Source organism: Leptonotus elevatus, chromosome 3 (assembly GCF_054856555.1).
Source record: "Leptonotus elevatus isolate MCC_2025b chromosome 3, RoL_Lele_1.0, whole genome shotgun sequence".
Lineage (NCBI taxonomy): Eukaryota > Metazoa > Chordata > Actinopteri > Syngnathiformes > Syngnathidae > Leptonotus > Leptonotus elevatus.
Genome location: NC_141241.1, coordinates 16,290,063 through 16,311,773, shown reverse-complemented (window position 1 = coordinate 16,311,773; position 21,711 = coordinate 16,290,063). Strand labels below are relative to the sequence as shown.

The window sequence follows — 21,711 nt, the reverse complement described above, 5'->3', positions numbered from 1 at the left end:
GGAAATATTATTTTTTAAATCGTTTTTTTATTCCAGGGAGAAGCTCAAGGATGTCCTGGACATGACCAGGCTAGACATCCCCGGCGGAAGTGACACTTGTCAGCTGACTCACTCGCTTTCCAGCACTCCCATGGCCAGTCCAGGACCAGGCCCTCCTTCCTGTCACGGACTGGGACCCAGCCCCAGTTCCTGTCAGGGCCCCCAGTCGTGTCAAGTCCACGACCCCAGCGGCAGCCTATGCCAAGGCCATCGAACGTGCCACATGTCGGGCCCGTGTCAAGGCCCCTCGAACCAAGGACCCTCGTTTCCCTCCCTGCCCGACAGTCTGCTGTCCGAAGGGCCGTCGCTGGCGTCCATCCCCGACGCCCTCACCTCCTCCTCCTCAGGTCTCCCTCCCATCCCGGACATCCTGAGTCCCATGCCCGTGTATCCGGCCGGCGTGCTCCTGGTGTGCAACAGTTGCGTGGCCTACCAGGAGCTGGTAGAGGCCCAGTCGCCCGCACGCAAGTGGGCCCTACGCCGCAAGAACGAGCCCCTGGAGTCCCGCCTGCACCGGCTGGAGCGCGAGCGCACGGCCAAGAAGAACAAGCGTGCCTGCGAGACGGACGATGAGCGCGAGATACGGCGTCTGCGCGACCGCGAGGCCAAGCGCATGCAGCGGATGCAGGAGTCGGAGGAGCAGCGGGCGCGCCGCCTGCAGCGGGACCGCGACGCCATGCGCCTCAAGCGGGCCAACGAGACGCCCGAGAAGCGGCAGGCCCGGCTGGTCCGCGAGCGCGAGGCCAAGAGGATCAAGCGGCGGCTGGAGAAGATCGACCCGACGCTCAGGACGCAAATCGAGCACGACCCGGCCGCCATGGCCGCGCTCACGGCCGACATGAACCTCTTTCAGTTCCCCTGCCCCGTGCCCGTCCCTTCCATGGGCAATGGACTCTTCATGAAGATGCCCTGAGAGGAACACAGCTGTGACAGACACTCAAAATCAGGGGTGTCCAGACATTGTTTACCATTAAAGTCCCTTTAAAGTGAAACTAGTTGCCTGCTAAATTTGACAGAATAGAAAAGACTGTTAGCAAAGGATTGTTGTTAGCAAGCCTTCCAAATTTAAATTATTGTGAAAAAAAATCCCCAAGTATGTAAAATTGGGCTTCAAAATAGTGAAAAATCAAGCTGTTGTACTCAACCCTACACAAAGTATATCCACTTAAATCCTCCACTGGGAGGAACGAGGAGGCGCTAGCCACTAGCTAGCTTACAAGCTAACAGGCCTGGGCCTAGTACTAAGTTACTCGCGATTGCGCCAGGTAATCACTAAGGTTATTATAGTTAAAACCAACAAAATAACAAAAACTAAAATAAAACACTAACATTTCCGTTAATGAAATAAAAACAAGAGTCTGATGAAAATGAAGCTAGCTGAAACTACATTTTATGTTTAGAAAATTTACTATAATTATAATGAACGTGTCCTCCGTTTTCATCTTTGTCAATTAATTTCATACATGACCTTTCAGTGTTTATTTTTGTATATAAAGATATTTATTTATATATTTATGTAATTATTACTATTTGGCTGTACAGAACAGGGGAAAGTTGTTTGGGAATCCTAGTTTACTTTACGTCACTCAACAACAACAAAACGATGAAGCATTTTCGAAAAATAAAACTTTAACAAACCCGATCTAAAATTAAATTAAGACTGACAGAATTTAGAGTTAAAATGAAATAAAAAAATAAAAAACTATTATAACCCTGGAAACCACTAATACGAACAAAGTTTCTCAAGTTCTTTGTCTCCACCTTCTCTCCATGACCTGCACACACTTGTGGCTGACAATGAGGCGCTCTAAATCAGCCACACGAGCAAACTATCTGAAGGGAAGATGTATTTTTGGCATTTTCCCCTAATGTAAACGAAAATTCGGAAGTTCTTATATACTGCATTGGAAAAGGGGCCGAAGTGTGCCAGTGTGAGTTTGTCTGTTTTAGCCACGCCCCCAAAAATTTGAATAGTTAAAAATGCTGTACCTCCGCAATTCAGTATTACGTAGGTATCAGACTTTTCAATTATGATTTCAGCAATTATCTTCACAAATATTTAATGTATTCAAAAAGAAAATCTCTTAATTCACTTTACAGGGTCTTTAATTTATGAAACAGGCTTAACCCAAACTGTCAGCGTAGGCTAAGATATTTTATGTTTAAAAAAATGGTCATGAAGCAAAAAGTCAAGGAGCGTTATGAATAGAGTGATTTCTTCTCTCAGTGTAGAAAGTTGTAAAGTAGTGCAACGTAGGCAAATGACACGGGCCGCTTAACGACGGCTCAAATCTGGCCCCGGGCCGTGGTTTGGACACCCCTGCTCTAATTTATTCCAAGTGTTGCGAATGTTCCACGTGGTATGGACGACTACCTTCAAGCATGTTGTAAAGAGATTGAACCTGTTTGTTCTACTTCTTTAAGAGGAGACCAATCATTTTGCACACGGACCCCTCAGAGGGGGGGGGGGGGGCAGCCTCCCCCTGCCCTCCTCACTGGGCCAGTTCCAGTCTGGTTCCACTTCCTGGAGATATTCTACCTCAGCCCCCCCTTGACTGTATGATGGCTCTTTTTCTACTGCCTCCACTTAATGGGACCAAAACACATCCTTGAGCAATCTTCTTTCTCTTCGTCACACTTCGCGAGGGTAGCAAAAGCCAGGAAATTTTCCGGTAAATTTTCCTGGGGATCTAAGCTGGGGAATTTTGGAAATTGGAAACTTTTCATGGGAATGTGCGGCACTTTCATCAGAATTGACTGAAAACTGAAAATTGCGGGCATACATACAGTGGCAACCTGAATTCTCACTAGGGGGCAGTATGTGTTTAAAATGCGTATTTAAACGAAGAAAACGATCCCAGATCCTCAGTAAGTCGCAATAATATTAGCTGTTCTTCGCAGAGGATAAAGAATATATGCCTGTGAGTATTGCTATATTACCCATTTATATTGTTGAAAGGGTTGTAACTCAAAACCAATGTTATCTATTAGCATGTTAGCCATTAGCTAACAGACTTGAAGCTAAATGATTGCTGTAAAACCCACTGCTCTCGACCACACGCGAGGGCATGGCAATCCAGTGACCTCTCACATTCGCTGTTCAAATTCTCCTCGTCATATTTGTGGCTCAAACCAAATCCATGTCTCATAAAAGTATTGCTCTGGCGCCATCTAGTGGCATCTTGGTGGATGTCAGTTACTCGGTTTTAAAATGGGCGGCGCGTGTCCGTTTTGGTTCATTCCCATGGGTAGTTTCCAACGTTGCAAAATTGTGCACGCCTCCACGCCACACAACTTTTCTACTTCCTCATTCCGCCTCTGCTGCTGGTTCTCAGTAGATGTCACCTCTCATCAGTACGTACTTACAGATGCATCGCAATCCAAAAGCGGGAAACTTGATCAACTTCAGTTCATTTCAAAAAAGTGAAACACGCATGCAGTTTTCTGTTGAGCCACCGGTGGAATCTTTTCAGCGTTCTTTATATTATTTTCATGATTATCAGCTTGCAGAATGCAGAATAGTGTAATAGTAGTTGGCTTTTGTCCCTCGTGAGTCCAAAGTTCTGGGTTTGAATCCGGGACACTAAACTATCCATATGTGTGAATGTTTTTGTTGTTGTTGAGTTTCACTTTAGAATTGAACTAGTGCAAGTAAAATCAACTTTTCTATGATATTCTAATTTATTGAGATGCACTTGTATGTACTGTAGTGATGGGAATGGATGTGTGTGTGTGTGTGTGTGTGTGTGTGTGTGTGTGTCACACGTGCTTCATGAAGCTTCATTTTCCCATCACTACTAAATTCGGATTTGCTGTGTCAAATCAATTCAGGTTCTAGTTCTCAAGTCACACCTTTTGGGCATTTTAGCTGAGTGGCACATTTCAGTTTAAAAAGTTGAAGCTTTATTATTTTTTTTTTATTTTGAAGGTAACGTCACATATGTTGTAAGCGTCTCCCAAAATGTTTCTGTTGCCTGAAATCCGCCTGTGAGGTCACAAAGTCTCAAGTTCCTTCCTTGTAGCGTCCGTATGGAAAGCCGTTAAATTCTTGAAATACAGCTTCAAGTCCATGTACTAGTGCCCTCACTAGTAGGACAACTTTGGCACACTAGTGCTAGTGGGACAGCTACATTTTCCAGTACTACTGAGGCAAAAATACTAATTTTGCTACTATTAGTTGGGTCTAGGGGGTACTAGTGCATGCCGTGCCCTTGTGTTGCTAGTCCAGTACAGTAGTTTACTAGTAAGGCCTCAATGCCACTAGCATTGGGGATTTTTTTTTTACGACTGAAACAGTCATTTTTCTAGTGCCTGAACTGTCTTACTAGTGATGACAAAGAGCACACTAGTTCTGTACATGCAATAGTACGCCCTTTTGCGCACTAGTAGGACAACTTCATATGCAGTGCGGCAAAACTGTGCACTTGTTGACAATGGCATACGACTAGCGCCATAAACTGCTACACATCTAGCTAGTAGTACTAGTAGCACACAGATGTCAACCATTGGAGTAGCTGTCCTACAAGTGAGGAGAGAGAGTATACTAGTACTTGGACCTTAAGTGGGATATTAAGGATAAATGTTTTTGAAGCTCATCCTGGCACATATTACTGAAATATATTGTGAAGACTTTTTTTCTGGTGTTAATTTCTTTCTTTCTTTTTTTTAACCGCTTGATGTTTTTTGATGAATTTTTTGTTGTTGTTGTCCTCCAGTTTTTACGTTTACACACCATGTGATGACCAACGAGCGGAGAGGACAACAACTGGTTGTGTTTGAGTCACTCCTAGCGCCACACTGACAGGGGTGGGTGGGGAGAGGGGGTGAAAAACAGACAATTTGATGAGAATAAAGTCAGATAACACTGCAAAAAACACTAGTCAATTTTTGTTGATGAAATGTTGCGGGGATGGAGTTGAACAAATGACAAATTCCTTGCCAAATTCCAAGTTCAAATCTTGTCATTTTGAGCAAAACCTTCTACAGCAAGTGCCACCATCGTGACCTGCATTTGGAAGACAGTTGCCGGCAGGTCCAAGTGCAGCGAAAAGGTGGCAGAGGTTTTATTCATATTATTGAAAGCCACTGTGACATTATGCACAGTTTGAACATTAAGACCGCAATAAAATATAGCAAATATATATATATATTTTTAAAGTAATTAATTTGCCATATTTTATATAATAGTTCAATAAAAATCATTCTCTAAAAGATAAATACAACTAAATGTTTTTTTTTTCATGGACCACTAGAGGGAACCCTTGAGAATCACTTATCCAAATACAAATAATAATAATAATAAAAATGTTGGTCTCTTTTCTTCCCCCACAGCTGGGCATTATTCATGGAATAATTAAATGTGTTGGACTTAAAAGTGGAATATAACTTTACTTGAAAAATGTACAGTACTAAAAGTTAAATATTACACACACACAAATCTCGTAAAATGACAACTTTAGAAAAATTGAGACTTATTCTGAAATACTTATTAAAGCAGTTATGAAATAAAAAAATTACTCACTTTTATTATGTGAGATTATTTTGTATAGTTACATTTAAATTCTGAAAAATGTGGATATATTCTGTAATGTTGCATCTTAAATTTGGAAAATGTCCCCCTTTTTTCACTATATCATTATGCATATATAAAAAAATATTTTAATCCTTGCGGAAAAAACAAAATTGGCTTGATTATATCCAATTATATAACATAACTTTATATTACAATTGACAACTTTTTTTCTAACCATCAAATTTTTTTCCTTCTCCGTGTGGTGACAGTTCCATCCTCTAGGAGTACGTCAAACAACTATGCAACTTTTACGTTTTTAATTATTTGATATTTTAATTCTGAAGTGAAATCGGTTGACTTATTACTGAAACTATGTAGCATCTTTTTTATTGTTGCAGTTTTTTTTAAACAGACTTTAGCGTAAGGTTCTCAGGAGATTTCACTCATCATTGAGAGGACTTCATCTGACTTTTCCAATTTTTTATTTTTTTTTTGTCCAGCACAGGAATCCGCAGGGTGTTTGTCACGGTTGTCTTCCTGCAGCAGGCAGGTTGACTACAGCTCATTTTCCCACTCTGTCTATGAATACTGCGTATTCACTCACTTTTTCCTCCCACACCGGAACGTGATTGCAAAGGATGGAAAGCCATTGGCGTGATTATTATTATTTTTTTTTTTTAATGATCTGAACCCGAGGAATGTTTTATAGGCTGCACGGAATGTCTATTTCTCTCAAATGCTGTTCACAAATGTCTCGAGTGAGCACTTCTCCTCCGCTGTGATAGGCCATCACAGTTGATGCCAAAACTGTGACGAGAATTATCTTGGTAAAGGAAGCGTGTTCACCAACATGGACTTTGAGAGATTTATGAGCAATATTAGAGAAAAGTGGCTTTTTGAATACTGTTCTGTAAGTTCATTTTATGAAAAAAAAATAAAAATAAAGAACAAGTGTTACATTTCTCATCTTGTTCATTATATATGACAACTATCAGACGACTAGTGAGGCAAAACTGCACTACTAGTTAAGTGCTAGATGTTAACTGCAGTATTCAAATTTGATGTCACTAAAAGTACTATTAGCATGCAGTTGTGAGCTAGCGCAGTTTAGCCTCACTGGTAAGATGTCATTGTCGAGTAGACTTGTACTCGGACCTTCAGCCATTTTTTTGTCGTCCCCTCAAATACATTATTATTATTATTGGAAAAACACACACACACACACACACACACAATTAAAAAGATGCCTTTGCCGTCATATCTATCAGGATTTGCTGTCCACGTGCGTGTTTACAAATTATTGGGCGAGCCGGTTTCACTGACTGGCGGCTTGTACAGCATGTAGAGTACAGATGGAACCTGCTCGCGAATGTGCAAATAAACCGATTTTTACTACGAGCTTCCTCGTGTTTTAGTCCTTGTCGTGAGAGAAGCGGGCCTTTTCTGGACATTTCACAACCAATAAAGAAACAGCACACAATGTTGATAATAGTTGATATTTATATTTGTATATATATATATATATATATATATATTATATTGTGTTGACTTAACATGTTGAATGCAACGTCTCCAAGTTAGCTGTAACAATAAAAATACAATATCTTTGTGTCCTTAAAGTACATAAAATTCAAACAGCCAAACAAAACAAAGAACAAAAAAAAAAAAAAAGTAGGCCAAAGTAGTTCACAGAGAGGTACAAATATACAGTACAAATCTAATTTATCCAATAAAAGGGTACAAATAATAATAATAAAAAAGCGACAACAAAAATAGAAATATTAATGCTTTGTTAAATTCAGGTAGGTGCAGGGCAGTTCTAAGGGTGCACTTTGGGTGGACAACTCTATAAGGCTTCTGATAAAAGTTCAATACATATCGGTACGACCAGACGATATTAAAAGTCACTATACAAAGTTCCAACAACCTGGATTATACTTGAGGATTGAATGTTACATTTACATCTTTGCATATATTTTGCAGATTTAGGCATTTTGGAAAAGAAAAACAAAATGTTCGTTTTTGTTCCGTTTTTTTCTTCCTCGGTTACACATCACAAATTCACATACAAAGCAGTGTCATCTTGTGGCCCAAAAAAATAAAATTAAAAATACATTTTTAAAACTTGAAACCGTTCTGCTTTTTCTCTTTCTTTCTTTCTTCTTCCTCCTCCTCGTTTAAAGTCAACATGGAAACGATCCTCAAAATTCACCTGTGGGAAGTCGACCACCACTCACACACACATTGTACGAAGCGGAGAGTTAAGGCATCAAACAATCGAAGTCGAAGCTCGTGTACGACAAACGGCACACAATTTGGGAAAGTCCATTGAGCATTTATTACACATTCAGCTTAAGATCCATGTACTAGTTATACATTCATTGTCCTCACTAGTAAGACAATCCAGCACACTATATAGTGGGATACCAAATAAATATCATACTAGCGTGCTCGAGACATTGAAAAAAATTCTACTGGTTAACATTTAAAGGCCTCACTAGTAGTTGCCCATGTCAACTAGCGCATAGTTATGCCACACTAGTACTTGTCCAACTCGAGAGGAGAAAGCGCATACTCGTCCACATGGACCATAAAGTGGATATGAAGGATAACCAGGAAATGCTCAAAGGGCTTCCCAAACGCGACGACGACGACACGCAACCCGGGATTTCCGTCTTGTGACTCTTCAAGTTAAAGCGACAACACTGGCAAGAAGTGCAAGTACTCACAGCAACACACTCGTCAGCCATGTCAACGCAAGCGGCCAAAAAAACTGAACACCAAACTGGCGTGGAGCGCCCCCCTGCTGGCCCGGAGGTAAAGAAGGTGGCATTGGGTTAATACTTCGTTTGTTGACACTAAATCAGGGATAGGGAAATGTTTTACTAAGAGGCGTGAAGAATCATACTATTTTTTTTTTGTCTGCTAGCATAATAGCCTAAAGTCGTCTTTAGCTTACTGTCACCATTTTAATGAAAAATAGCAAAATGTTGCTTGCGAAAAATTGTTTTTTTTTTTTCTCGATGTCTCAAACTGTTTTCTTGTCGCAAGAAAATTGCGCAAATTCTCAGTCAAGTCATGGTCTCGTTTTCCGTAAATGTCTAATACGACTTAAGCAATTATGCTAACAATTTACAGTGATTCCCAACCACATTTTTGTGCCGTAACAGATAAGAAAAAAATTCAATTTCACATAATTGTAGGGCCCGACCGATTAATCGGCCGCCGATTATAATCGGCCGATTATTGCCCTTCAAACATCTGCCAAAACAATCGGCTAATTGGGCCAAACGGTCGATTATTTTCCCCCTCAAAACGTTATAATCAAAGAAAACCGAAGTTTCCAATGTTGTGAAAGTGCCCTGAATGCACCATTTCCCCCTGGATAGCATTAGCAACTAGCAAGTGTATAGCGTGTTATTCTGGTTATTTTGTTGCCCCTAAGCATCCTTTAAGCTCTTTAATGACACCCCAGTTGGAGTTAACTGTAAAACTAAACACACGACAATAAGAATTACATCCACTGCATATTTAAATACAAAACATGCTTCGTTTTTAAAACATTGCTAGCCTAGCGCTAATGCTAAAAGCGAAGGGAGGAGGATCCCATTCAAATGCTAACTGGACGTTAGCTTCAACTTTGGGAGTGTTTTTCCTTCAAATATTGAATATTTGATAATAACCATTCTTAGTTGTAAACAAGTAAGAACGGTTTCATTTTTGACACAAATCTATACAATAACCTTGTATACTTCATGAAATTTGTTGATCAGGTCATACTATGGACTTGTCAGTGTAAATCTTAATAGCAAACGTTTGTGCATTAGTGACACCCATTGAAAATGAATGGGGATAATTTTATGCATTATATATATATATATATATATTTATAAAAAATCGGTATCGGCATAAAAAAATGCATATCGGTCAGGCCCCACTTAATTGGTCCCAAAATTATTATTTACTGACTACAAATAATGCGTCTCATGTCCTAAGCTAGTAGGCTTCTTTTTTTTTTTTTGAACTTAAGTTCAGTGCTCTTCCTCTAGATTTCCATCTGTAGCCTTTCATATAACTGAATTGTTTTCAATTAAGCAGGTCCAGATTGCACACTGCGTTCTGTAAATTAAGACAAGATCACCATTTTTTTTTTTTGTATAAGTTACTCACAAAAAGTGATTAAGGTTTAAAGGTGAACTTTCCAAACATGTCCACTACCAGTGTCTCAAAAACAATCAAACTTGTGACAGATTGTACTCTAGTGTAAATCATTGGTGTTTGTATAGACTAGAGAATGTGTAGAAGAAAGAGAATTTTTCTCAACTAAAATATGCACCTTGGCTCAATAAAGGTTGGGAAACACTATTACTATATATGACAAACATTGTATGTGTGTTGAATGTTTTTTTTGGCCTTTTCTAAAGAGTTCCTCTGAGGTTTTATTTGTTTTCAGATTTGCATGGCGAGCACGAGCACATATTCCACTCAAGGTTGTCCAGCCCCTGCTTGACATCCACGATGACAAGCAGAGAGAAGAACGGCAGAGCGGTTGAGCGCTCCTGCTGTGTTTACTGCATAGAAGACGACGTAAAAAGTTTGGCAGCCGTATTGCTAACGGCGTCAAAACCCTTCCAACATGGTGCCCCTAAAGTCTGGACTCCTCATTCGCGCCAATGTGTGAATACCACATTAAATTTTTGCAAAACGTGTCAACAATTTGCTTTACAAATGTTGGAAATTATTTTGAGGACAACGCCCCCACCCAGCCTCTTTTATTATACAGAGCTATGACCTGATTAAATGAACCTCCTAACTTCAACATAATTCCAGGGTGGTGCCAAAGCACTCATTTTCTATTAGACAGTGTTATGTCCTGACTAAATTAACCTAGTAACTTGACTTCAACATAGTTGCTTGGCACCAAAGCACTGCTTTTCTATTATACAGTACAGGAGTACTACGTAATCCTTCCCTTACTTCAAAATAGCTCCTTGGCACAATGATGGCACCAAAGCACTACTTTTGTGAGAGGACAAGGCTCCAATGAATATGTGGGCCTGTGGGGGAACACCGTATTCCAAATTAGTTGTTCAAAATGCAATTTCTTGAAAACATGAATGCGTCCAGACTTAAGAGACAACCTGTAGATTACTTTTATTTTATTTGAATTTAAACGAAGGATTAGGGCTGACATTTTAGCTTCTGCTACTCAGAACAAAAAGCGAGACAGCAAGACAGGAAATGATACAAAGTAAAAGCATATGTTCCTAAATAATAAAAAAATAAAAGTTTTTGTTGTACTTTTTCAGTAGGAATGTCTGCGTGTCTGATTACTAAAATATTTGCGTGTCTTCTAATTGCACTTATTATCTTCAGTGAGCGCGAGGAAACTGCAGCATTCATCTTGGCTAATTTGTAAACACATAAAAAAAAATACTGGTCAGTTTTCCAAATGTATTTCCCTTCGCGTGCTGAGAGAAAATGTCAGTGACAAAGTAAAGATGGAAAAAGTGAGGAAAATACACAAAGTGTCAGTGAGAAAATGGAGGATGGAATAGTGCATCATTTTTTCAAGTTGGGGTGATTTTTTATTTTTTTGTAAAAAGAACATCCGATGAGGATCGTGCCGATGTGGGCTCTATTGCTTCACTTTTGGTAACTAAGCAGACTCGAGATGACGGCTAACATGATTCTCGGGGACATCCCCGAAGTTCCCAGTCTGCCTCTGAGGTACATTAACCCATTAAGGCCTAAAGCGCCTAGCAAAACACGCCTCTAAAACCTAAAGGTGACTTTTGAGTCACCTCCCGAAAACCTGAAGTTTTCCTGGAAATTCAACAATATTAAAAAATAATTGCTATCTCAGCTCCTGAAGCAGATATAAATATAATTCCAAAATCATTTCAGAGCTTACGCCTGTGGCGTTTATACAAACCTAAGTTTATTATTATAAACCTTCAATATATATATATACTTTTTTTTTTTTTTTTAAATCAACGAACAAATGTCGCATCTGCGGGTATACAACTCCAAATATATTTACCTTCAACACTGGAGCGCAGTGGTAATAACCTCGAGGGATCGAATGGTAATTATTCGTCGTCCATTCCGTTACAAAGCCGTCACAATTTCCAACATCCTCATTTTCTACAAACATATTTCTTAACAATATGTCACTGCCGACTCGTTACACGGATTGTAATTCCTCTCGCGCCGCCGTCAATCGCGTCATTCATTTCGTAACTTCCGCGAATCTGCATCGACCATTAACGCTCGAATCGAATACAATTCCAGAACATGCTACGAGACGCACGTCACCCTCTCATTTAATCGGAGACCAATAATTGGTCAAAACAAAACAAAAGGACAAATCCGCTCTCCCGGGTTTAACGGTAGAAGCGCGGCCACGCGCTCCCGGCCTTAATGGGTTAAGGAGGCGAGTGGGGGGGGGGGGGGTGTTCGGTGATGATACTAGAATGAATAAAGACTGATTCCAGTTTGTTACACTGAAGCAAACACACACACACACACACAACCAGACAAACGCAGCGAGTGGACAAAAACAGGGTGTGATTGATTCTTCACAAGTTGGATTGTAAGACGAGCGACGAAACGCCGCGTTTTATGCGTCGGCGTCGCGTAAACAGACGCCGACTGTCAGGAATGGATTCAAGATTCGAAAAATTCCAAACGCAAGCTGTACTCGAGTCGTTAAGAGTGCATTCCCATCCAGGAAGCCGACCCGGGGCCTTCCTGATGAGATGGTGACCTCCAGTGAGGAAGTGGTGACAGAGGGTGGAGAAATGCAGCGTCGAGGACTTTTTCCTGGAAACGACAAACTTCTCCCTTGGGGCGAGCGACGCGGAGCCAGAACTAGATTTTTCTTTTCAGTTGGATGTGCAAAAAAATCGTCAACATTCTCAGGCTACATTCACACTCTCTTCTCCATCCGCAGCAAGTCTCCTCCTCTTGCTGCTAGGGCTGAACGATTTTTGATTATTATATATTTTTTTTACCTGCCTCAGTATTCCGATTGCTATTTATTATGAGATTATTTATTATAAATGGTAAACAAATGCATTATTTGGGGGAAATTTAAATTGGTTGCAGAATGTTTTGCTGTCCTGTATTTTTTGATTTTGTTTAATTAACTGTGTCTTTCACTTTGTCTTTACAATAAAATGAAACATGAATATTTTTGTTGGCGCCGTTTTGTGCAAAATGTGTTCCTTCCATAAAAGGTGGTAAAAATTAAAAAGTACATTATGTATTTGATTTGTAGTTCTGTAATAAAAAGTACTATTGAGCCATTTTCAGCAATAAAAAGTTCATATTTTGTCAAGAATTAATTTGATAACTTCAGTTTTTCCATGTACAATTAATACCTTTAAAAACTGTTTTTTCCACTTGCTGTCGACTGACGGACGTAGGTAACGACCAATCATGGCAAGGTATTAATTGTACATGGAAAAATAATGAAGTTATCAAATTCATTCTGGACAAAATATGAACTTTTTATTGCTGAAAATGGCTCAATGAGTCAAGTATCCCTTTAAATTTCCCCGAATCATGTATTCATTTATCATTTCTGTTTATCAATTGCTATTCAAGTTGAACATTTCTGTCTTTGTGCATGTAAAGAATGAAGGGATTGTTGCATCTTTTTCCAGTCATTGTGCTTCTTAGATATGAGCGGAATAAACAAGCTGTCGATCAGCGAGCAGTTTTAAATCTAAGATTGAATATGCAAGACGGCATCACTCTGATTGTCTTTGAGCTAGTGAATCATGTAGGAATTAACCAAAACAACAACATTATCTAGTAAATGAAGCTTAGCTAAATGTCACTATGACATTTGTTCCTGCTAGTATTAAGAATGTGTTGAGTAAGATTCTGATATGTACGTACATATGTAACTATGACTGTGGATGCTAAGTGAGAAAATGACTTACCGTCTGAAAATTGCATTCTACTTCATGATGTCGCTTTGAATGGGATTAATCGTTCAGCCCTAATCGCTAGCAAACGCCGTTGCTACTTCCCTGCGTTGGAGCGTCCCTCAATGGACAGTTTGACCTCCTGCGGGATAAACGAGGGCCGGATGTGTCCGGATGTGATCTGCGGACACGGACCGTGCTCTCCCTTCATATTGTATCTTTGGAGGCCAGGTGAGGACCAGCGTCTCTGAGGAGCCCCCGTGAAGGCTGAGGCGTCCGTGTGCAACTGATAGCCGCTCTGACTCCTGGTGTGCTCGCCCGACGTCCGACTCGGCCTGACGTGGGGTTCGAGGTGGCGCGCCGCTTCCTCCTTGTCCGCCGCGTCTTTCTCGGCCTCCCTCGCTCTGTCTCTCTGCGCGCGCTCGGTCCTGAAATGAGCCTGAGGGCGCGAGTGCTGCGGGGCGGGCGGCCCCATGAGCTGGTGAGCGGGTTCGGACGCCGAAGCGTTCTTGCTCAACGTCCTGGCGGCGTTCTGCTGCTGCGCGGCGTTCTGCTGCAGCGTGATGGACACGCACACGTCGCCGACTTGCATCTGATGGCAGGCCAGGCCGTAAAGCTGCGATGTGCGCTCGGGGCTGTACGACGACCAACCTTGGCCGAAAACGAAAAAGGGGTGCTCCGGGGGTACGTCGATGGTGACTTTGCTCTGCTGCTCCCCCACGGTAAAGTGCAGACTCACCAGACCGGGCCTCTGCTGGCTGGCGCGGATGTCCACCACCATGCTGGAGTCGATCTTCAGCCCTCCGCTCAGCTCGGCGCTGCGCACAAAGTCCTGAGTCTGCAGGTCCTCCACGCGTTTCAGTTCCCCGCTGGCCAGCTGGATGATGGCGCCCTTCATGAAGTGCGACGGGTTGCCGGCGGCCGGGCCGGGTACGGCGCAGGAAGCCAAGGCCTGGGTCACCTCGACGGGAGGCTGCTGCTTCTGGGGTACGAGCGGCTCGCTCGCGGCCCTCTCAGGGGGCCACCCTCGGCCTGAAGGGTCTTTAAAGGAGGATATCGGAGAGCCGTCATTAGCTTGCGCCGGGTAGTGATGCTGAGGCTGCGGGTGATACTCCACAGGGACGAGCACCGGCTGCCCGTTGGCTAGCATGACGGCGTGGGACGGCTGCCCCGCTTGTTGTTGTTGTTGCAGTGCGCTCACTCTGGCCTCCCCGTGGGCCATGTAACCGGGTCGGCCGGAAGCGAGAGCCGGGTTCTCTCCGTGGACGTCTCTGGATCGCTGAACACTCTGAGACAGATTCAAGGGGGCGAAGGAGACCTCTTTACGTCCTTGGCTGGAGTAGGAGGCCAAACTGCCGACCACCTGCTGCACCTGGAAAACAGTCAACTGATATCAGTAATCAAATTAGTGCTGTCACTAACGAATATTTTTCGAATCGATTAATCTATCGATTATTCGATCGATTAATCACCTAATCGGATTCATTTTAATTTTGCACTTAAGTGTATTACAAAACCATTAACCCAAAGTCATTGTTTTCCAATGTAAAAACAGATGTCTACAAATGTTTTATTTTGACTAAAACACAGAAGATAATTAGTCTTCTTTCATGAAGGACTGCAGAAATCAGTGTACAATTACTGTTGATATGCTGAAATCAGAGGATTTGGTCAATTACCAATAAAAAATGGTGATTACTCGATTATTAAAATAGTTGGTGTATAATTTGATAATTGATTATTTGTCTCTGAATCTTGTAATTTACATTTTCAATTTAAAAAATATAGCTGAAAAAAGGGGTTGTATCAAATATTTTTAAAGTTGTTGATAATTGAGTTACCTGATTAAAAAAATATTTTGCATTAATAATAACAACATAATCATGTGATAATCAGGTATAATTTAATGTCTACTTGGGGTTATCGTCACATTATACTACTGTCATTTGTGACTTTGAATGAGTATGGCATTGCTCTGGCTGGTGAGTGACGTGGGCGTCAATAAATGTAGAATTGGCTGGCTACTGAACTAGCCAAGTCTAGCCCATAGAACTGGGGTGTCCAAACCCCCCCTCCCGAGGGCCACATACGACAAAATGAAAGGATTCAAATGCCACTGAGTTTATTTTTAATTAATCAAGCACACCAAAAAACAGTCAATTTACAATTTAATTTGGTTATAAATATGATTTTTTTTTAAAGGCTGCTATCTAAACAACTTTTTAGAAGGCAAATAGTTTAAGATTTTGTGGTGGTTAAAGACTCTCTAACGCACTGGTTCTCAGCCCCGGTCCTCGAGTACCCCGATCCAGCCTGTTTTCCATGTCTCCTACAGCCAACACAGCTGAGGCTCGCTATCAGGGTTCATGCAGAGCTTGCTGATTAGCTGATCATTTGAAACACCTGTGTTTCTTGCGGGACACATGGAAAACAGGCTGGATAGGGGTACTCAAGGAGCACTGTTCTAACCCACCAGACCCTGCAGCCGAATCCCATCGCTACATTCAGAAGCAAAACAGGAGCAATCTGGCATAAGAAAGTGGAGGGAGAAAAACTACCAGTAGTGCCGTCACTATCGAATATTTTTTAGAATCTATCAATTATTCAGTCAATTAATTGACTAATCCTATTCATTTTAATTTTGCATTAAAGTGTATTGCAAAAGCATTTTCCCCCTGATTACTGTTTATTAACACATTCAATCCCAGCCATTTTCACTGAAGCAACTCCCTTCGCTCCCGGCTGTTTCACTGGATTTGGACAGATTTTGCAGGGCCCACAGAATATTCTGTTCTATTGCTATAAAAACATGGAACCTCCCAAAAGTCAAGTCAAGTCCGACCAGAGTCTTTTCTTTCATCAGAAAAAAAAAATTCTATCTGTTTCCGTTTTTTCAGCAATTAGCATTACAATATAGCTAAGTTTCATCATTATTCACAAATCTGTTTCAAACTGTGGGTAAATGAGCTCTGTTGCAACATGGCTCTGGTTGACCACTTATACCCTGGTACCTGCTGGCAGTTTTTGTAATAACTACCATTGCTTCAAGCATTCTTCTCAGTTCTGAGGCTGCATCAAAGTATATTTAAAAAAATAAATAACATAAAACGTATAAATATGTCTTTGGGAGCATGGTAATATTTAAAACTACTTTAGTAGAAAATGAGTTAACCAGTGATTGGTGTTTATTTCGTACTTGTATTCATGTAGTGAGGGGAGGGGATTGATGTACTATGTTACCGGTTCGGTCATTATTTTCCAAAGTAAAAACTGATGTTTGCATATGTCTTATTTTGATTAAACACAGAAGATAATCAGTCTTCTTTCATGAAGGATTACAGAAATCAGTCAACAATTGCTTTTGGTATGCTGAAATCAGAGTCTTTGGAGAATTTTAAATTTAAAAAAACGGCTCCAAACGATTACTCGATTATTAAAATAGTTGTCGATTAAGATGATAATCGATTACTTTGACAGCTTGAGAGGAAACCATTTTTGCTTTTAAAATTGATATATCCCCATAGTCAACAAGTGTAATAGAAAGTGGATGAATCATGACGAATACAAGGATCCGTCACATTGGACACGTGTCAACACTCACCTCCAGGTCACTGTCTGGAGTGCTGCGATGGCCGGGGGAGCTCAGCCGGCGCTTCTGGTTGGATTCGTGCACCGCAGGGATGGCGGCTATCTGCTGCACACGCGCGTTCCTGCCCTGGTAGGTGGAGTCCAACGCGACCTCCCTGGCCCCTTGGTCCTTATCGCCTCCATTTATCTCTGGCTCCTTTTCCTGATGCGCGCAGTGGGGGTCCCTGGAGGCGGCGGCTCTGCCAGCGCCCTGAGGGTGATAAAAGACCGGCATGCCGCGCGAGCTGAGCTCGACGCCGACGGTACCGAGGTGCTGCTGGGCGGCTTGCTCTGAAGGCATCATCAGCGAGATGCCGCCAGATGCGGGAACTTTGGCAAAGGTATGAGCGGCTACGTTAGCCTGAGGAGGCGGGGAGACCACGCCTTCTTGTATGACGGATGGGTAAGGGACCAGGTGGGCCTGAGGGATGGTCGCTGAGGGGGAGATTAAGGAACTGGGGACGAAGCCGGGGGGTAAAGCGTAGGGTACGGCCGCATACGGGGAGCTGACGAACTGGAGGGAGGAATGAGGGAGTTGCGCGTAGCCCAAAGGAGGATAAGGAAGGCCCGGATGCTGCAGGAGGGGCGAGTGTACAGTGTAGGCTGGAGAGATGTGGCTTAACACTGGGTGAGGACTGCTGGGCGAGTATGTAACAGACGGTAGCGCCACTTTGTAAAGCATACTGTATTGGTCTACGGGCACTGCTGATATGCCATCGGAAGTGTCGGCGCCGTAGTGAAGTCCCGGCTGAGCTCGCAGCCACTCCCCGGACGAAAGGCCTCCCTGGGAGTCACTGTTTGCCGCGCAGTTCGGGATGCAGCCCGCTTCGTCGTCTCCAACAGCACCACCGGCACCCGCACCCGCACCCCCGCCTCCTCCTCTTTCAACGACAGACCCCACTCCTGGTGTTCCTGTGCCGCCGCCGCCACAGTTACTAACAAGGAGGTCCCTCTTCTTGGGAGGCAGGCACTCCTGGTTGCGTTCCTGGGCCGACTTCATCGTGACGCTGGGACCAACAAAGTCAATTCACTGGACGCCGCAGGAGGCGACGCTCGCAAGCCAGTCGGCCCGCGCAGGCACCAGCTCTGAAATCCCCCGGCTGACTTCCGCTGGCAGCTCTCCTGACGGCAAAACAAAGCAGACATGAGCGGGAGAACAAAATCATGTCTTTCCTTGGGGTACATGTACAGAATGGCCGCCTCGGAAGACTTTATTTCATTAAGGGGTTGGAATGAATCATACATGGTCAATAAAAGATGATGCTGTCACAATGATGTCATTGTTGCAGCGCTGCCAACGCTATTTATCCTCAAAGACTAAGACAACAATTCTGTACCAGATCTGCACTGTTGCGTGTATTAGAAAGTAATGTTTTCTCATGTACATAATGACAACAGCTGGGTGATCAACAGGGGTGTGCCCAAAAAAAAAAGATTCTCATAAGAATCGCGATTCTCATTTAGTACGATTCAGGATCGGTTTTAAATGTCCCAAAATCGATTTTATTTAAATTATTTTATACTATCTTGCCTTTGTTTGTGTGTGCCTTTATTGGGAGCGCTGTTCATGTTGTACCCGATTTGGTCACTGAGGGGCAGTGTGGTTCCACGCGGTTTGATACACTGTTAAGTTGTAGCCACATTAGAGAGTAAAAGAAAAAGACACAATCAAGTTATTCCAAAAATTTTTCTTTTTTTGCAGCGTGGAGCCGTTCTTTTGAGTGATTAAAGTGCCGCGAGTAGAGCACTAATTAGCATTAGCGAGTCAGACTGGAGTAGATCATTACGATTCCTTGAACGTCTATAAATTAAAGCAAAAATCATTGTCAATCAAATCATTTTGAAGCAAAAACCGTTCTTAATCGGAAATTGATTCTGAATCGAATCGCACACCCACAAAGCGGAATCGAATCGTGAGACATTCAAAGATTCCCACCTCTAGTGATTAATTTGGATTAAGACTAAAAATCAAAAATTACTACCACTAAAATTAAACTACAATAAATATAACTTCAAACACAATACAATAATATTAATATAACTTCAAAGACCAAAAATAAATTTGTAACAACAAATATATAGCAATAAAAAAACATTGTGCCTTGTTCTTAGAAGCAATGTGTAGAGCTAAATGAAGATTTAAAAAAACATTGGAAGAAAGTGGTTGTTTTTCACAGATTAGGAAGAATATCTGCCTTATATTGCTATATTACCTGTCTGTAATATTTATATGTTAGCACAGAACTTGTGTGTGAATATTCATTATTACTCAGGGAACTCAATGCTAATTTTCATTCACTGCTAGCATTAGCACTGGTGATGTTTCTTAATGAGGTACGTGCTGTATGCGTTTAATTCTATAATTAGCATGAATTCTAAGTACATAAATGTCCAATATTCAAAATGTATTGTAAGGGGTGGAATTTTTTTTAACTGACCAGGTACAATAGTTGACCTGCACTCTATTAAGGCTTCTACTTGGTACTGCACTGATGAACAACATCATGTTCACTCATTACAACAGGAGCACATAAAAAAGGATGATCTTGTTTTATCTGCAATGTCCATCAACAACATTTGGCATTTAACTTTGATTCCATCACATGAGTGCACTCGCAGATTTCATCTTTAAGCACTGAATAAAATTCCGGCCACAATAAATTCGGAAAGTGTGGAGCGGTGAACAAGTGGCTAGCAAATCTGCCTCGCAGTTCTGTGGTTGGGGGTGTGAAAACCAAGCTTTGCCATCCTGTGTGCAGTTTCCGTAACGATAACCAATACATGCTCAAACAGCTTTAAGGCAATGTGTTTGGGCATTTATTCGATATCCTACGACAAGGGCGCCGAGTTATCAATAAAAAACTAGTACACTGAGAATAAATGCTCGGCAATTATGGCAGGGTCCAGGCTACTAGTGTGTAACACCGACCTACTAAGACTACTAGTTGTTACAATAACAGCCCAGATGTGTACAAGTAATGTTTAATTATATACGAGTAGACCCAAAAGTGACACTAGTAGCGGGGAAAACGTTACTATTAACACACAGTGGTTCTTCTAGTGCGCTGAATTGAAAGAGTGGATGGCTATCAAGGATATGAACTCTTTGACCGCCAAAAACGTTTAATGATGTATGCTAAAATCCTAATGAATGTTGACAATATCGTCAATTGACGTCAACTACGGGGGTTTTTTTCTCAATGAGCAAGTGCAACGTCTTGTGCAGCACTGCCTTGTCATTGGGGTTGTAAAATCCCAAAACAGGCACTAACTATGGCCAAAAGATGGCAGCATTGTATCTCTTTGCAATGGGCTCCCGGTGTATGGAATTACAATGAAACATGACAAATCTGATGAAATAGAACGTTTTCAAGGATGACGTGACTGATCAAAGCCTTTGTCACATTAAATCTAATTCACAGAGCGTCACTTAACAAAAAAAGAATTAGTGTCAAAGTCACTGTTGTGCAGAAAATGTATATTTTCACAAAAAGCTCGTTTTCTCCTTATCTTTTCAATTTTCGCTCAATGTCAATCAAATTACCTACCAGTATTTTCAAATGATGATTACTAAAGAACGGAATAAGGTAGAAACATACTTTTTTTTCTAATGAAAGAATGGAAAGCGATTTTCCATTTGGTACCCACCATGTATATATGGTCAAAACACACAATATTCTGTTTGCCTTGAAAGATGAGTTAAAATGCTCGAAATCAGCTGGCATTGTCGGGGTTGTTTTTTGGATAATGTTTGGCAGTCAAAAAGTTAAACAAATACTCAAGGGCTTTCCATACATTTTTTTAAATGACTAGATAATCACAATATTTCCATCTGTTTTATTTCCTTCAATACCACATAACTACTTCAATACTTCTCGCTCATTCATTCAAGTTCGAAAACACATTTCATAGTGCGCTTACAAAATATACAGCGACATACAGCATACATATTACGACAACACACAGCCGCATCATTTTCACCCAGGATGTCATCATGAACGAACGAGCAACGGGATCGTGGGAAGGGCACAACTTGGTCATGAGTTTGGTCGGTTGGGGGGGGGGGGGGTAAAGTGTTCCGACGACACAATCGATGAGCTTCCTGGTTCTGACTTGGAACGCAGTGAGCCCAAAAGAACTTGAACTCCGTTAAACAGCACAGACTGTGTACACCGTTAACTACGAGTGGATGCGGCTAAATAGCACTTATATAACGGAAATTACGCGTTACGTCGAATGCTACTTTTAAATGTGAATACGCGTTGTGTTTAAAAAGTAGAGTTCGCAGGCCTGTTATTCATTATTCGCGTCGTGTTCCACTGGACAGAGGTTCCGGTTAGTTAGCTGCTCGGCTAACGATGTTAGCTCACTCAACTCCATTCCTGCTCGATTCCTATCTCTTTCACTAACCCCGCGGCATCGCGTACTTTGCTCTTGTTAGGCACAGCGACGCAGCTTGTTCATGCGGGCTTACCTCCAATTGTCATCGCGGAAGGACGTTGCTGAAGGGGGTGCAATTAAGGAGATAAGATGAGCGATGTGTGACAAAAATCAAGGCTCAGAAGTCGAGCCCATCTCGAAGGCCAGCGGAGGCGC

The 21,711-nt window shown here is 41.9% G+C and overlaps 2 protein-coding genes across 7 annotated transcripts in view; one reads left to right on the top strand and one right to left on the bottom strand.

The window, feature by feature from the left end:
* znf821 (zinc finger protein 821) overlaps positions 1-4,673 on the top strand; it is an 18,301-nt gene extending 13,628 nt beyond the window's left edge. For all 5 annotated transcript variants that reach the window (XM_086072005.1, XM_086072006.1, XM_086072004.1 and 2 more), the window contains exon 6: positions 37-4,673. In XM_086072005.1, coding sequence (XP_085928131.1) covers positions 37-952 — 916 coding nt within the window. In that variant the 3' untranslated portion in view covers positions 953-4,673. The remainder of the gene's footprint in view (positions 1-36) is intronic.
* The window catches only part of atxn1l (ataxin 1-like), a 25,136-nt gene extending 3,425 nt beyond the window's left edge, over positions 1-21,711 (bottom strand). Inside the window, exons 1-3 of one of the 2 annotated variants that reach the window (XR_015094427.1) lie at positions 21,590-21,711; positions 17,090-18,237; positions 13,504-14,860 (exon numbers count right to left, since the gene is read on the bottom strand). Coding sequence is in view for 1 of the 2 variants with exons in the window: in XM_086072001.1 (XP_085928127.1) it covers positions 13,586-14,860; positions 17,090-18,115 (2,301 nt within the window). In the remaining variant the exon portion in view is untranslated. Of the gene's footprint in view, positions 1-7,037; positions 14,861-17,089; positions 18,238-21,589 lie in introns of those variants that run through there. The other variant, XM_086072001.1, reaches the window with a different exon arrangement.